This window comes from Gymnoscopelus microlampas (assembly GCF_963454915.1).
Source record: "Gymnoscopelus microlampas genome assembly, chromosome: 10".
Taxonomy (NCBI): Eukaryota; Metazoa; Chordata; class Actinopteri; order Myctophiformes; family Myctophidae; genus Gymnoscopelus; species Gymnoscopelus microlampas.
Genome location: NC_139947.1, coordinates 20,631,586 through 20,649,085, shown reverse-complemented (window position 1 = coordinate 20,649,085; position 17,500 = coordinate 20,631,586). Strand labels below are relative to the sequence as shown.

The window sequence follows — 17,500 nt, the reverse complement described above, 5'->3', positions numbered from 1 at the left end:
ATCTATCAGCGTCGTTCAACTGTTGCTACATCATCCGTGGTCGTCTCTCATTGTGCCCGCGCCCACTCGCTCTCTGAACAAGCAAAAAATAAAACTAAAGCTAGACTCTGTCAAATACAGTACACTGTCGGCAGCACAGATTGCTTCTAGCTAGTGGTGGACAGTAACGTAGTACATTCACTTGAGTACTGTAATTACCCATTAAGACCTGAGGCCGATTCTAAAAAAACATTCTAAATCCTAAACTTTTTTTTGAAAAAAATATAAAAAATATTTTTTCACGATTTTTCAAAAATAGCAGATCTACAAGCTCATAGCGCGGCACTCGGTGCCGCGCTATGAGCTTGTATATCTGCTATTTTTGAATAGCCAAAGACACAAATGACACAGATGCGTTCCAGGTCTTAAAAGGGTTAAGTACATTTTTGGAGAATCTGTACTTTACGCAAGTATTTGTATTCTTTCGTTACTTGTGACTCCACTACATTTCAAAGACAAATATTGTACTTTTTGACTCCACCACATTTCTAGGAAGGGAAAAAGTACCTTATGAATTCACCGCTTAAGCCCTATTTCACGTATTGTGAAAATAGCAGATCTACAAGCTTGTAGATCTGCTATTTTCACCATTATTGGTATTTTTTAAAAACATTCCGGAAAAGCTGATTTGTTTTATTACAATGTCAAAATTGGTATACAGCAATTCATTGACATTTAAAAGAAAATGTACTTTGTAATACAAATTTGACAGAACAACCTGGAGTAATCAGAGAAAATAATGATACCTGGGCACTTCAGGAGAGGCTACCCGAATAAAATATACTGGAGCACTCGACTCGCCTGCACTCTGCACGTGTTTTATTGTTTTAAAACAATAAAACAGTCGAGTGCTCCAGTATATTTTATTTGGGTAGTCTCTGCTGAAGTGCCCAGGCATTATTATGTTCTCTGACGCAACTTCTACCTTCAGGACTCAAATTCTTTACTTAAGTAAAAGTACCCATACTGCAATATAGAAATACTCTGTTAGTAAAAGTCCATACATTTACTTGAGAAAAAATACAAAAGTATTGGCATCAAAATGTACTTAAAGTACCAAAAGTAAAAGTAACTAAAATGTTTGAAAATAGCTGATCTACAAGCTCACAACGCGTCGCGATGCGACGCGTTGTGAGCTTGTAGATCGGCTATTTTCAAATAGCCTAGGTATAAAATAGGACTAATGTGGTAAATGCATGTTTTATAATTTTATAATTTATATCTGCAAAGCAACTAGTAACTAGTTACGTAAGTTTTAAAATAATTGTTGTGGAGTAAAAGTACAACATTGGCCTCTGAGATGTAGTGGAGTAGAAGTAAAAGTACTGAAAATCGGAAATACTCCAGTAAAGTAAAAAATACCTCAAAAAATTGTACTTAACTAACAGTACTTGAGTAAATGTACTTAGATACTTTACACCACTGACTGGGGGTCGAGTACTTTGCCCACCGCTGCCCGCATCTAGCCATATCTTGTCACTCAGGCACACAAACAGTCACTTTCAACATGTCCTTTACGACTGTAACGCTGTAACGCTTTTTTCAATCACGCCTCTTTTTTTCCCCGCCGTTGTTTTCCATCCCTCTGAAGCTCAGTGACCTGCCGTGCCCCGGCGGGCTCGCTGTATAACGCCGCTGAATTGATGGAAGAATTGCGTGCCCCCCCCCCCCCCCCCCCCCGCCGCAGCCCCCCCCCCCCTCTCCCTCGCATCTCTCTCTTTCCCTCCTCTGCGTGGTAGATTTATTCTCTTGTCAGATCCTGACCAGAGTGCTCACTGACACGAGGCGCATGTATCCCCCCACCACCCCCCCCCCCCCCGCCTGCCAAGGAGAGACAGTGGTGTGTCTTGTGGCGGGTCTGCATGTAAATGCGACCTCTGTCTGTGTGTGTGTGTGTGTGTGTGTGTGTGTGTGTGTGTGTGTGTGTGCGTGTGTGTGTTCTTTGTCTCTGTGAGTTTGAATGAGCGGTCAAGCGTGTGTTGGTATATTTGATGTTCTTTTTTGAAATTGTGCATGTGTGAAGGTACGTGCGTGTGTGTGTGTGTGTGTGCGTGTGTGTGTGTGTGTGTGTGTGTTTATGTGTGTGTTTATGTGTGTGTTGTCATGCAGCATAGTATGTGCAGCGTTCCTATGTGTGGTATATATGTGTGTGTGTGTGTGTGTGTGTGTGTGTGTGTGTGTGTGTGTACGGTCCAATACGTATGTCTTGGACCGTCTGCATTCCAGGCGCGTCTCTCTGTGATTTAATGTCAGGGGAGGCCAACGTATGTGTGTGTGTGTGTGTGTGTGTGTGTGTGAGCGTCAGACAGCCATCCATCTGACAGCCCTCACCGCTCACAGGGGACCAATCCAGGGTCCCTGTGGTACACCCCTTCCCCTCGCCTCCTGCTCATAAATCCTACAGACCGAGGACCGACAGATGCCCTGTAAAACCTCACCCATCCTCGCTCTCTCTCGCTCTCTCTCTCGCTCTCTGCCATTTAGCCCCACTAGTCCTTGAAAAGGATGACCCTTCCCTCCGGCGCCGTTTACGACTCGGCTTTAGCCGTGCAGCCGCTTGCCTCTGCCATCACCCCCACCCCCACCCCCACCCCCACCCCCGCCGTAAAAGTGCAGCCCCTTGCCCGGCCGACCTCCTCGCCTCCATCCCATCATTGATCACTGAGAAAGCAGGCTTCCGCTGTTAAACCCCCCCCCCCCGGGAACCTGGAAAAACAGAATGGCCACTTTTATCGTCTCAAGAAATAGCCCCGATTAGGGCTATTTTCTATAGGGCTGCATTTTCGGCAATTATCCGAAAATATGTGGAAACCGACATTAAGAACCAATAACAGACTTAATCTTTCTCATGTAGGTTAATTGAACAGTTGAGTAGCATGTTTTTTTTTAATGCATTCTCTTTATTACTTATATATCAACGTAATAACACACATAAAATCGACTATATCCATTAGTCTGAAAATTGCCGATCCACAAGATCACAATGCATCGCGATGCCTGCTTGTAGATCTGCTATTTTTGCCTTTTTTTCTTAATAATCGTTCATTAATCGTAACCGACGCAAAAGTCAGAATTTCAATATTTGAAGTCATGTCGCCCAAGCCTTAAGCCAGTGGCACGATGAAGCCTTAAAGATAACAGTCCGACCAATCAGCGACAGAGATTATCTGGCTGGGCTGTTAATGCAGGCCCGAGTCTCCGGAGCGTTCTGTGTGCGGAACGAGCAGAGATAGTAGGTGCCCATTACGTTGTGCTATCGTTCTTTCCATCGGGGGTAAAAACAAGCGCCAGGTGCAGACGCGGAAAAAAGACCCATGAAAGTAGAGCTACGTAATCACTCCTGACAGATGTGTGCATTGGCATGTTCACATCTGTCAGTGCGTGTGTGGGAGTGTGGGAAAAGAAACACGACGCGAATGAGAAGCGGAAATTGAAAAAAAGAAGAAATCAGCGGTGTGACCTTCTCCCTCTGGGTTGTCGTCAGAGTGTGAACTTATGAATTCCATTAACCCATTGAGGCCTGAAGCCGATTCTACGTGTCTCCTAAATCCCGACAGTATTCTGAAAAACGTATGTTTCTATATCAGTGGTGCTCAATCTTTTTCATGTCAAGGACCCCCAAAAGTATATGTATTTGGCCGCGGACCCCCATCAAAATATTTTGTTCCAGGGACCCCCCAGAAGCAAAGATTTGATTTAAAACTATTCACTTTATAAATATATGTATATTCAAAGATTTGCACACATGTTCACAATTTTTCAAAAATAGCAGATCTACAAGCTCATAGCGCGGCACTCGGTGCCGCGCTATGAGCTTGTATATCTGCTATTTTTGAATAGCCCAAAGTGTAAAATAATGCTTTTTAGCTCAAGTCTAAAAATGACACAGTTCCAGGTCTCAATGGGTTAAAGCTTCATGAATTATTCGGAGCCCTCTCCTCTCTCGCCGTGTGTGCCCCCCCCCCCCCCCCCACAGGTACGACGGTGGCCGCCACCACCTTCCCGACGCCCGACGACCGGTCGTCCTGTGACAACACGCCCTTCGGCTGCTGCCCCGACGGCAAGACGGCCTCCAGCACCCCAGAGGGCGCCAACTGCCCCTGTAAGTATACTCACGTCTCTGGTGTAACGTTTACAACACCATGCAGACACCGCACACAAACACTTGATTTATAGGAATGTACCGACACCATCACTGTCTCTTGTCTTCTTTTCAGGGGCAAACGTCCTAACCCTGCCGTTGCGCTCTCTGCCCAAGTTCCACCTGCCTTCCTGTTTCTATCTCAATCTCTTTTATTGTCTCTCTCTCCTCCTTTCTCTTCTGGCTCAGTTACCTGTCACCCTCGTGACAGACGGGCTTCAGTGGTGGAAAATAACTAAGTACGTTTACTTAAGTACTGTACTTGAGTACGATTTTGAGGTGTTTGTACTTTACTTGAGTATTTCCAATTTCCAATACTTTTACTTCTACTCCACTACATCTCGGAGGCAAATATTGTACTTTTACTCCACTACAATTATTTGAAAACTTTAGTTGCTAGTTACTTTTCAGATATAAATTATGATATAATGAAACACACATTAACCTCTTTAACCCTATTTTATACCTAGGCTATTTGAAAATAGCCGATCGACAAGCTCACAACGCGTCGCATCGCGACGCGTTGTGAGCTTGTAGATCTGCTATTTTCAAATATTTAGTACTTTTACTTTTGGTGCTTTAAGTACATTTTGATGCCAATGCTTTTGTACTTTTACTCAAGTAAATTTTGAATTCTGGACTTTTACTTGTAACAGAGTATTTGAATATTGCAGTATTGGTACTTTTACTTAAGTAGAGAATTTGAGTACTTTTCCCACCACTGACGGGCTTATTCATAAAAATATGTAGCTGCGCACAAAACACCCGGGAAAAGTTCCTGACTAAACTCAATCTGTATTGGAAACCAAGACGCCCTCATTTTGTTTTAAAGGTCACATTTTACATTCATTATAGGTCCTCAAGACCTTACAGTATTCGATGTTGTTTTTCTGCAAAATACCACTCGGATTATGCATTCTGGTAGGCTATGCCTTTATACCCTTCTGTTTCTCTGTCCTCTCCTGGACAGGCTGTTTTCTGTGTCTGTAGATTTAAATGCAAATAAGCTTCTGCTCGCCACGTGACATGATAGAAAATATGTTAATTCCATAATGCGTAAAATCTTGAGTTTAAAAAAAAGTTTACTTTCGTATGCACAATCAGAACGGTGGGATCTGCGTTTGTAATGATCACAGTCCCTGTAACGTACATCATCGTAGCACTACTTTTTGTGCAATCTGAGCAAAGAAATTAACATTTGACTGCATCAGTAAAAAAAAAAGTATTAATAACAATAATCATTCTTATTCGTATAAAACAATCAAAACAGTGTTTTTGAGAATCGATACAGAATCACAAAACATAATGTCGTGAGACTCGAGTGTATCGATATTTTCTTACACTCCCGGTTAACTCATTGATACCTGGAACACATCTGTGTCACTTAAGATTTCATTGGCTATTCAAAAATAGCAGATATACAAGCTCATAGCGCGGCACCGAGTGCCGCGCTATGAGCTTGTATATCTGCTATTTTTGAAAAATCGTGAAAAAATATTTTTTATATTTTTTTTTCAAAAAACTGTTAGGATTTAGAAAACATTTTAAGAATGGGACTCAGGCCTTAATGGGTTAATAGGCGCATCATATACCCGAATGGAATGTGCACACCGCTTTTTCATAATACGGGACCTTTAAAGCATTTCATCACAAAACGGTAACAGTAAACTATAAAAAAAAAAAAAAAACGACCGCATATACGCATTCATGAATAAGAAACCGCTTGACTGTGACGGCCTGCCCTTTTGTCTAGTCCTGTCTGTTCTCTCCACACCGAGAAAATCCAGAGCGTTAATTTAACTCGAATAGGGTCCATTTGGGTCCATGCGTTCACTCTCTGCGTTAACCCATTAAGACCTGAAACGCATCTGTGTCACTTCTTGATTTGAGCTAAAAAAGCATTATTTTACACTTTGGCTATTCAAAAATAGCAGATATACAAGCTCATAGCACGGCACCGAGTGCCGCGCTATGAGCTTGTACATCTGCTATTTTAGAAAAATCGTGAAAATGTGTGCAAATCTTTGAATTTATATTGTTTTAAAGCAAATCTTTGCTTTAAAACATCATATTTTGAGATGGGGGTCCGCAGCCAAATACATATAATTTTGGGGGTCCTTGACATGAAAAAGTTTGAGCACCACTGATATAGAAACATACGTTTCAGGTCCCTTCAGGTCTTAATGGGTTAAATTAACGCTCAGGACTTGACAGTGTAACCCGTTCCTCTCTTTTTTAATTCCCCCCTCTCAATGCCACTGGTCTGTATCTATCTGTCGTCCCATACCTCAGTCGCTCTATTTTTCTGCTTCACTCCAGTCGGTCTCAATCCAATCTGCCTCAGTTCATTTCCCTCAGGGGGTCCCAGCAGCCAGGGAGCCAACACAAAGACCCATGCAGGGCCAGCCAGCCCCTGTTGCACCAGCCACTGCCTTCTGCTAGAGTCGGTCCACAATGATAAAAGACTCCTCTCTCCCCTTTGCTTCTGCCTGTCTGTCTGTCTCTCTCTCTGTGTGTCTCTCTCTCTCTCTCTCTCTCTCTCTCTCTCTCTCTCTCTCTCTCTCTCTCTCTCTCTCCCTTTCTCTTCTTGCATCGCTTGTTTGCACACTCCCTTCCTTTCTCTCCCTCAGTCCAACTCTCTCTCTCTATCTCCCTCTCTCCCTTTCTCCTCTTGCCTTGCTTGTTCGCTCGCTCGCTCCCTTTCTCTCCCTTAGTCCAATTCCCCTCTCTGTTTGTGCTTGTTTAGAGGAGAGTAAACCTTGCTTAGAGAGTGAGGGACTCTCACTCTCTCTCCCCCGGGGGGGGGGGGCCCTGGGGGAGTGTGTCAGGGCATGACCAGAGAATCGGAGGGCCACAAATTAGCGCACCGGGGCGGGTGGGCGGCCTCATGCGGTCACTCTCGATTCACTGGTGCGGACGAGTTGCCGCCCAAAGCCTCCCAGTCAACCAGTGGGATTCACTGTTTTACAACCAACAGTATGTTCTGAAGTTGTCTTTCTCCCGGCCACGCCACACACACCAAGCTAATGCATAAAAAGCTAATGCTTTTGGCCCTGATTTAGCTCTGCAAAATGTGAATCAGCAAACGACCTGCGCGTTTAGGCGAGGAAGTGAAAAGTAAACGAGTGCTGGAGGCCAGCCTCCAGGCTCCCCCCCCCCCCCCCCCCCACACACACACACACACACACACACAGTCATGTGGTGCTTGAAACGGTCGTTATTTACCGTCCTTCCGGAACGCCCTCACTCAGTAGACAACAACAGGTGATACAAATCAACTAATGCAAACGTTTATGTCAGCTAAATGCCCCTCGCTAACAATGATGTCACTCCAACCCCCCCCCCCCCCCCCCCCCGATCAATACTTTCATTCAGCTGAGGCGTCGCCGATAAAAGATAGGCTGATCGATACGCAAGAGGCTCTTATTTCTCCCGAGGACGGCTTAGGCCGAAGCGCCCGTCATTAGAACAGAAGTGACGCTCCCGCTTAAGCTAAGGTGCCTATATCAGCTTCCATCTCGTTGTATTTTCCAGTGTATTGACGAAATGTCATTCCGCCTTGGGTTTTGGGGCGTGCTGTTGGGGGGAAGGCGACCGCTAATAGATAGCTGTCTAAATCTTCAGACACGCCGTACCGTATCTGTTTAGCCACTGTCTGGTGAATCGCCTCGAGGTCACAGTCTGAGAGATGACGAGGCGAGATGTGTGCAAAAAAAACGGTCACTCGACGGAGGGTTTTACTTTGAGTTTACTTTAAAAAGAAAATGCTTAACCCATTAAGACCTGAAGCTGATCCTACAAATGTCCCAACAGAATTCTGAAAAACGTATGTTTCTATATCAGTGGTGCTCAAACTTTTTCATGTCAAGGACAATTATATGCTTTTGGCTGCGGACCCCCCTCTCAAAACATTTTGTTCCAGGGACCCCCCAGAAGCAAAGATTTCAGTTAAAAATGTTCGCTTTAAAACAATATATATTCAAAGATTGGCACACAAATTTCACGATTTTTCAAAAATAGCAGATCTACAAGCTCGTAGCGCGGCACTCTGTGCCGCGGTATGAGCTTGCAGATCTGCTATTTTTCAATAGCCAAAGTGTAAAATAACGCCTTTTTAGCTCAAATCAAAAAGTGACACAGATGCGTTCCAGATCTTAATGGGTTAAACCCTATATCCTCATACCGTGCAGCGAATAGCGAAAAATAGCTGATCTACAAGCTCACACGTACAGCGCTCCATCCCGGGCACATTGTGAGCATTATAGATGCGGCTATCTTCACTGTTCGTTGCCAAACAGGACGGCGGGGTTGAAAGTGGCTATAACGGACTGGACGGACAGTGACGAATGGCTTAAAATAAAAAAAGGATAAAAAAAGAAACACGGTGCGTGTGTTGGTGAGGTGCCAGGAGGATACTGCCTCATGCCCTCTGGACAGGACATAGAAGATGTATTTAACCGGAGTGTAATAGCATTCATATGGTACGGGGAAGATAATAGCCAAGCAGAAAGTGAAAGTTAATGGTACGCTAAGCTCCAGCTACTGTAAACTCTTCCCATATGCCAGTGGAAAGTCTGACGAATCCATTACGCTTTACAGTTCAATAAGATCTGATAGGCAAACAGCCCTCTTCAGCCTTACTCTCTCTTCTCTCCCACTCTCTCTCTCTCGCTCTCTCTCGCTCTCTCGCTCTCTCTCTCTCTCCCTCCCTCCCACTCTCCCTCTTTCTGTCCGTTACGGCTGTGGGGCCGGAAAATCACCCTCTTCTGATGTTTGTCTTTCTTTGCAGATAAAAAGTCAGATCTAAACGTCCCCCCCGTCCCCAGCCCCCACTCCACCTTATCGGCCCCTCAAACCCTCACCCATTTGCTTCCACTTTATGGCCCCTCGTCAGATTTTAATCGACATGTGTGTCGTGTGAGGTGCCGTAGAGGCGGGGGAGATTGGGTGGGGTGGGGGGACGGGGGGGAGGTGTAGTAGCGCGGTGGTCGTCCTTATCATGCAATTTTAACCGCTCGACGTCTGTCACCGGTTTTGCCGCGGCATTAGGAGACAATCACGCGGCTATCTTTCATGATAATCATACAAGTGCTCTTCCTTTTCTCTCCCCTCCTGGCGTTGGCCCCGGCAAGGGTACGTATACACGCACAACCGTGATTGATTCGGGCAATTTGTTGGGCTGATTACGAGCGTCGTGAAAAAAGCCCCGACATCAGCGCCCTCCTAGCTCCTAGCTGAGACTGCTTCACTCTGCCCCCCCCCCACCCAATACCCCCTTTACCCCCCCGTTCAGTGGGGGAAAGTAACCGAGTACATTTACTTCATTTATACAAGTTATGTGCTTGGGTCAAATATTGGGGCGTACTTTTTTACTTTACTTGAGTGTTTAAATGTTCCACTACCAATTATTTGACAGCTTTGGTTGTCAAATAGTAGTTATAGTAGTCAGAATAGTGGTAGTAAGTAGCATTTTTTTATATATATTTTTTTGTATCTGCCAAGTTACTTTGCAGATTTAGATTATTAATACAAAACATGCATTTGACATACAATTCAGCCCTACGTTATACTTTTTCCTCTTCAAAAATATGCAATTTTGAAAATAAAAATAAATTGTGAAATGGGATAATCTGCATAATGAGTACTTTTGCTTTTGCTTTTGCTACTTGAATACAGGACTTTTGCTCGTAACCGTAGAGTATTTCTAAATCGTGGTATTGCTACAAGTTTTTTCTTAAGTAAAAAAAAAGAAATCTGAGTACTTCTTCCAACCACTGCCCACCGTTGCACACTGTCTCCGCCACCATGCAACCACATCTCCCTGCAGTATTTCATGTCTCTTTCTCTCTCTCTCTCTCTCTCTCTCAAAATAGCAGACCTACAAGCTCATAGCGCGGCACTCGGTGCCGCGCTATGAGCTTGTAGATCTGCTATTTTGGAAAAATATTGAACAAATATTGAAAAGATCTCTCTCTCTCTGTCTCTCTGTCTCTCTCTCTCTCTCTCTCTCTCTCTCTCTCTCTCTCTCTCTCTCTCTCTCTCGGTCAGCAGAACCATAACAGTGAGTTGATAGATGTTGGTGCATGTAACCTCCAAGGTCGTTCAGGGAGAGGCTTTCTCTCTCTTTGCTGAAGAGGGCACTTCTGTCCTGTTTGTCCCTATAAAATGTTTCCTACATGCACGCCCGTGCGCGCATGCATGTAGGTGTGTGTGTGTGTGTGTGTGTGTGTGTGTGTTGTGCTCAACGTTTTTCCCAAGTGTCTAACCTGCTCTCTCTCCACTCAGCCCTCCGCGCCTCCACCGACTTTTGGGACGAGACTCGGTCTGGTAAACGCTGGCAACCGTTTTTTCCCTCCCCCTCCTCCAAAGTTTTCTTCCTTCCTTCTCTCCCTCCTTCCTTCCTTATTTCCCCACCATATTATGTCCACAACGATCCACTCCACCACCCACCACCCCCCACCCCACCACCCACCGCCACTGTCACATCCACAGTCCACAAACTCCTGCCCTGAGTCGCCCCCCCCACCCCAATCGCTCCACCCCACCCCAACCCCACCCAATGACCACAGCAGTGGTAGCGTAGGGTACACCTTTGTTGCTAAATGCTACGCTAAGATGCTAACAATGCTAATAGCGTTAGCATAAAAGGTAAGATGCTAACAATGCTAATAGTGTTAGCATGCAAGGTACCTTGCATGCTAACGCTATTAGCATTGTTAGCATCTTAGCTTAGCATTTAGCAACAAAGGTACCCTACACTACTACTCACGGCAAACCGGTCAAAACCCGACGGTTCGGCGATGACCGACACTAACACCCTCCCCTCCTCCACCCCCCCCCCCCCCCCTCCTTTGTCAACCACACAACAACAAACAAAACACGTCCCATCACCACTAACAACCCGAGAGACTGGCACTGCCGCCCCTGTGTTGAGGTTGTTGTGGGTGGCGGGTATAGGCTGTGAGGAACGCCCTGTGTGTGTGTGTGTGTGTGTACCGTAGTACCAGCCATGACATTCTTAACGTTCTTTAACATTTCATTCCTTTTCCCGTCCTCTTCTTCTCTCCCGCCTCGCAGCGACCATGAGGTTCAGCGGGTTCCTGCATCTGGACCAGGTGGAGGGCCAGGAGGTCTTCTACACGCCCGAGATGGAGGACCCCAAGTCGGAGCTGTTCGGAGAGACGGCCCGCAGCATCGAGAGTGCTGTGAGTAGTACCGTAGTGCCGGTTATATAGGGGGGGGGTGGGGGCAGTGTTGCCAGATTCTGCGAGAGAAACAAGCAACCAGGTCTAGGAAAACCAGCCCAAAAGAAGCGACTATGGGCCCACATGAGCACTTTACATATACATCAGCTATTTTAAAATAGCAGATCTACAAGCTCACAACGCGTCGCGATGCGACGCGTTGTGAGCTTGCAGATCGGCTATTTTCAAATAAAATCGTGCGGGGCAATTATAATAAGCAGATCTGGCAACCCTGGGTGGGGGTTGTCAAGTGCACTCTCCAAGATGTAGTCTTAAAAAACACTTTGAATCAGACGTCCCTACTTTTGGAATGTCGTTAATAGGGGGAAAATGATCAAAAGCTATCAAAGATGAAAGTGAAAATGGCTGATCTATACTGTACACACTCACAACGCATGTTGTGTGAGCGTGTAGACCCCCCCACCCAGTCCTCCCCCCACCCGTATCCCGCTATTTTCATCTTTTCAAGCATATAGCATAGGGCTTGAGTGGTTAATAGAATTTCCCCAAGCGTTTTGTACCGTTGAAAATACAGGTTGGAGAATGCTTCATTTAACTTGAGTGTAAAAATGGAGTCCACTTTGGGGTCCACTTTCAGAATCAAGTGAACACTCTGGATTTTGCTGTGTGTGTGTGTGTGTGTGTGTGTGTGTGTGTGTGTGTGTGTGTGTGTGTGTGTGTGTGTGTGTGTGTGTGTGTGTGTGTGTGTGTGTGTGTGTGTGTGTGTGTGTGTGTGTGTGTGTGTGTGTGTGTGTGTGAGACAAAGAGACTTGAGACACTTCATATTAGCCATGACCACTTCCAACAGCTACTGGCTTGTGGATGGCATGATTTATCACTAGTCTTTTCAGAATCAGCTTTTATTGTCAAATCACAGGTATGTGTGTGACTCCTATGTGTGAAGAAGTGGGTGAAATTCTTCTCAAATGTTTGTGCACGCTCCATCATTTTGAACCTTTCATGAGAACGGAGAGGAGAGAGGTAGAGTAAGAGCAGGAGAGGACTGAGAAACGGGTACAAAAAATCCAAAAGATATATACATACGGTATATACAGATAGCAGATTGATGTTTAGAACATTGGCATCATGCGGGTGTGTGCATGTTCTTTAGAACAGTGGGTTTCAACCTTTTTCATGCCAAGGACCACTAAATTGATATACATTTGGCCGCGGACCCCCATCTGAAAATGTTTTGTGCCAGGCAGGGACCCTCAGAAGCAAAGATTTGAGATATATATTCACATTTTCCCCTAAAATAGCAGATTTTTAGGGGAAAATGTAGCAGATTTTTAGGGGGAAGCTCATAGTGCTCATAGTCGTCAGGTTTAAGCAATTGATCGCTTTCTTGGACTGAAAATGAAGTATACTTTGACAAAGTTGGCCCAGCACTCCAAGGGTATTCAAAGTCGATTGGAGAGATCATGCCAAACTATCAGCAACATCTTTCATCAGCGTTTCATCAGCAACTTCACTGGTTTACTGAATTGCTGATTTAGATGTCAGCTGTGCCAAAATACTGCCAAAAAAGTACATGCCCTGAGGCTTCTGCGATAAAATTGGCATGTTTATTCAAATAAAGTGTGTTCTAGGCAGTGCATGAGAAACCCAAAAAACGGATTCTCCCCCATGCTAGTGTCATACAGTTGAAAAGACCTCGAGCACTTAAAGTTCTTTTAGGATCTCTTATTTAATTATACATCACACTTATATAGCGCTTTTCATAGTACCCAAAGTCGCTTTACAAAGCAAATAAAAAATAAACAACTTTATTAAGAGAGAATTATTTAAAAGGCAAAAAATTGAGCATGGAGAAAAACTAATATAAGGCAGAAAGGGAGATTTGATTTAAGTTAGGCGGGGAAAGCGAGTCTGAAAAGGAGGGCTTTGAACAAGTTTTATTTGAACACATTTATTTATTAAATGTAGTGAGTAATTATCATGCTGAGGGAAACGTTCCTTGAAGCTGGGTCTTTTAATAAATAAAAGATCCAAAAAGGACTTTTAAGTGAGCGCTTGTTATGTCCCCGTCTAAGGGAAAAAGGGATGTTATTAATAACTTAAGATAATGACATGAATTAAAGACACACACACACAAAGTCATAAATGACGCACGGAGCTACTCAGGGAAATAAGCATAATCATCCTAAACCTAATTAAGCTTGAGTTTTAAACACTAACCTGACAAACACAAAATAAAGTTACAACAAAGCTTATTCTCTACTATAATTTAATCTAACCAAAATATGATGCAAAAATCTGGCTTCGGTGGCCCAGTGATTCACATTACAAGAGCACTATGTAGACTCAAAACATACTAATACAGGGACCGAAACAAAGTGCGTGTGTGGGTGGACAGCATTACCGCAAATGCTGCCAGACACAACACACAAGAGGGGGTTGGGGTGTGCTGAAACCATCGCACCCCGAAACAACAGGTTGAGAATTGATTGCATGACACAATCACCTGTGCATCCAGTCTCAATGTTGGTAAACACATAATTGGTCTATGAAGTAGTCTCCTCCAACCAATCACTGGACGCAGTGGTGATTGGCAGCCAGCAATCAGGAAATGCTCAGCACCTGGAAGCGAACCCTCACGCTCACACACAATCCCATACATACACTGACATAAACCCACACACACACTGACACACAACTCCACTGCATACTCGCACACGTAACAGCGCCGGTGATCTTTTGAAATGACTTGATTATTTTCAGAGCCCTGCACCCATAACCCATTAACACATTGACTGCCATCGGCTAATCTCAGAACGTCCATCGTAGTGCCAAGCAATTTCTTACCTTTTTTGTTTTTTTGATTCCGTCATAGGCCCCGCTAAATCCGTTTAAAATCCGCGTTCATTTGGTTCGACACAAACACGGGACCCGACCGAACAAAACGCTGAAAACCGTGCGGCGATCCGACACTGCATTCTGGAGAACGAGAGGAAAACGCTAAAATGGTGGATGCGGTGAGAAAAACAACAAGCCAGAGATAATGGCGTCCAAAGTTGACCGCTAGACAGGAAACGGAGGCGGGAGAAAAACCGGAAACAGTATTATTTCGTTTCCGGTCCGCCCACTTCGAGACCGGAAGTGCAAAAAAAAATCCGGAATCTGCACCTGCACGATTTAACATGGGAAAACACCCGCCCCGTAGGACTACGGGAACGGCAGTTAACGGTTGGATTTAACGGCCCGTAGGACTACGGGCCTGGCAGTGGATGTGTTAAGACCTGGAACGCGACTGTGTCATTTTTAGATTTCTTTGGCTATTCAAAAATAGCAGATATACAAGCTCATAGCGCGGCACCGAGTGCCGCGCTATGAGCTTGTAGATCTGCTATTTTTGAAAATTTGTGAAAATGTGTGAAATCTTTGAATACATATATTTTTTTTAAGCGTTAGGATTTAGGAAAAAAAAGTTTGAATCGGCCTCAGGTCTTAATGGGATATTAAGAGAACTACCAACAGAGACGAGTGCCCGCATTCTCTTTTTCTAGTATTGAACAGTTCCAGGAACTGAACTGTAAAGTTGCGTTACGCTGCCACCGGGGTTGACACTGGCCCATACAGTGCCAGTGTCGCATCGGAAGCAAGACGGAAAATTAGCTACGCCGAGCGTGTATTGTTCTGATATTAGCAAACGCCGGGCACCGTTGTGAAGATATCAGTCACACCAATTTGGCTCCTGACGGCGTCAATCCCCATTTTGTTGGTCGCGGCCGAGTGCTTCCGAGCTAATCAGGTTCCGACGTGTGTAGGGTTTTGAACGTTTCCTCCAAACTTAGTTGTCTGTGCTCTGAGGAGAGTGTATCTTTTGTCAGCCCAAGGCCTAACTCTGCTGATTAGAGGGAAATTGGGAGGTTTGCGTGTGTGTACGTGTGTGTATGTGTCTGTCTGCGTGTGTGTGCGCACACACACACAAAGGTATGTGTGCACGCTCCACACAGCACGCCTCCACCAGCTGCCGAATCGGTGTCACTTGCCCCCACCGGGACCTAATCTACTGCAACTTTTGTGTGTGTGTGTGTGTGTGTGTGTGTGTGTGTGTGTGTGTGTGTGTGTGTGTGTGTGTGTGTGTGTGTGTGTGTGTGTGTGTGTGTGTGTGTGTGTGTGTGTGTGTGTGTGTGTGTGTGTGTGTACCGCATGTGATTATTAGTGCTCCTCGCTGGTGTCTCGCAGAAGCCGGATGTGTCACTTGATAGCAACACAAAATCCTGCACCTCCTCCTAACAAACGCACAATGACAACACACACACACACACACACACACACACACACACACACACACACACACACACACACACACACACACACAGTCTACTGTGGAAACCTTTCTTCCCGTGTGTGCTAGTCTGTTACAATGTGTAAATAAGAAGTGAAGAGACAAGAAGGAGAAAAACACTGTGAGAGAGAGAGAGAGAGAGAGAGAGAGAGAGAGAGAGAGAGAGAGAGAGAGAGAGAGAGAGAGAGAGAGAGAGAGAGAGAGAGAGAGAGAGAGAGAGAGAGAGAGAGAGAGAGAGAGAGAGCTGGCAGATGAACAGAGAGAGGAAGAGCTGAGAAGGACAGAAGGGATAGTGTGGTGCTGTAGGTGTTTCTAGGTCACCGCTCCGTTGGGGACAAAGTGAAAGCCTTGGCTTTTGAAGGCTTGGTTTTTTGTTTTGAGCTCACCTCACAACACCGCCTTGCCCCAGTCCAGCTACACAGGACACACACACACACACACACACACACACACACACACACACACACACACACACACACACACACACACACACACACACACACACACACACACACACACACACACAGACACACACACCTTTTACAGTCCCTGCCCCCTCCAAACCCACAGCCACCACCAGCCCTGTAAGGTTGGAGAGGTAAGAGGCCCTTCATTGAACATCAGTGACTTGACGGCCCCCCCAGAGCACTTGAGTCAACCACATGAACCCCATGGAGTCCCTACTTAGGGCATTATGTCATCACAGCCTCACAAGCTCTCAACAAGCGCTCAAAATGTCGCGTCAAATAGCGAAAAATTAGCCGAAGCTTACAGCTTGTAGCTTGTAGATCAGCTATTTCCGCTGTTAGTTGTACGACAAAGTATTTAGGCCTTAAGTGATTAAAGGGAGTGAGTAGGGGCCGGCCGGGGGGGGGCGCCCTTGAAACGAGGAGCCGCGTGCGTGCACGCGTGCTTTATTGTTCATCTACAAACGCGCAAAGAAGTCGCGATACGTACGCGTAACAGATTACACACACGCGCTCACACACTCACACATATTGATAGGAAAGATGTGTTCAATTCATTATGGACCTCATTTGGCTTTCTCGCAGTCACACACACACACACACACACACACTGCAGTGCAGCACGGCGGGTGCATCCGAAGCAGAAGCAATCAGGAGCACATGTCGGGGTGGCATGACATTTACCATGGTGCCTTGCAAAAACTTGTTCCTATAATTAACCCGTTCAGATCGGGAACGCATCTGTGTAACCACTTTATCCATTATTTTATACTTTGGCTATTCAAAAACTGTGATTTTTGAGAAATCGTGAACATTTGTGCAAATATTTGAATATATATATATATATTTTAAAGGGAATATTTGCAACAAAATATTTTGAGACGGGGGGGGGGGGGGGGGGGGGGGGAGGGGGCGGACAAATACATAATTTTGAGGGTCTTTGACAGGAAAACGTTTAAGCACCACTGATATTAAAGCAACACACGTTTTTCAGAAAACTTTTAGGATCTAGAAGACTTCTGTAGAATCCCCCAGAAGCAAAGATTTGAATCACAAATATTTGCTTTAAAAATATATATACAGTCAAAGATTTGCAAAAAAAGATTTTTCAAAAATAGCAGATCTACAAGCTCGTAGCGCGGCACTCGGTGCCGCGCTACGAGCTTGTAGATCTGCTATTTTTGAATAGCCCAAAGAAATCTTTACAATGACACAGACGCGTTCCCGGATTCAATGGGTTAATGCCCGGGCTGCAGCTAAATGTCAATTTGTGCACTTCGCATCCAATAGGTTTGTTTTTGCGCGCGGCCCCAATTTG

General features: G+C 45.1%; 1 protein-coding gene across 1 annotated transcript in view; it reads left to right on the top strand.

The window, feature by feature from the left end:
- Nucleotides 1-17,500, top strand: part of agrn (agrin) — a 376,705-nt gene that overhangs the window by 262,039 nt on the left and 97,166 nt on the right. The window contains 2 exon segments of the mRNA XM_084069276.1: nt 4,016-4,141; nt 11,258-11,385. Of these exon segments, the coding sequence (XP_083925402.1) occupies nt 4,016-4,141; nt 11,258-11,385 (254 nt within the window).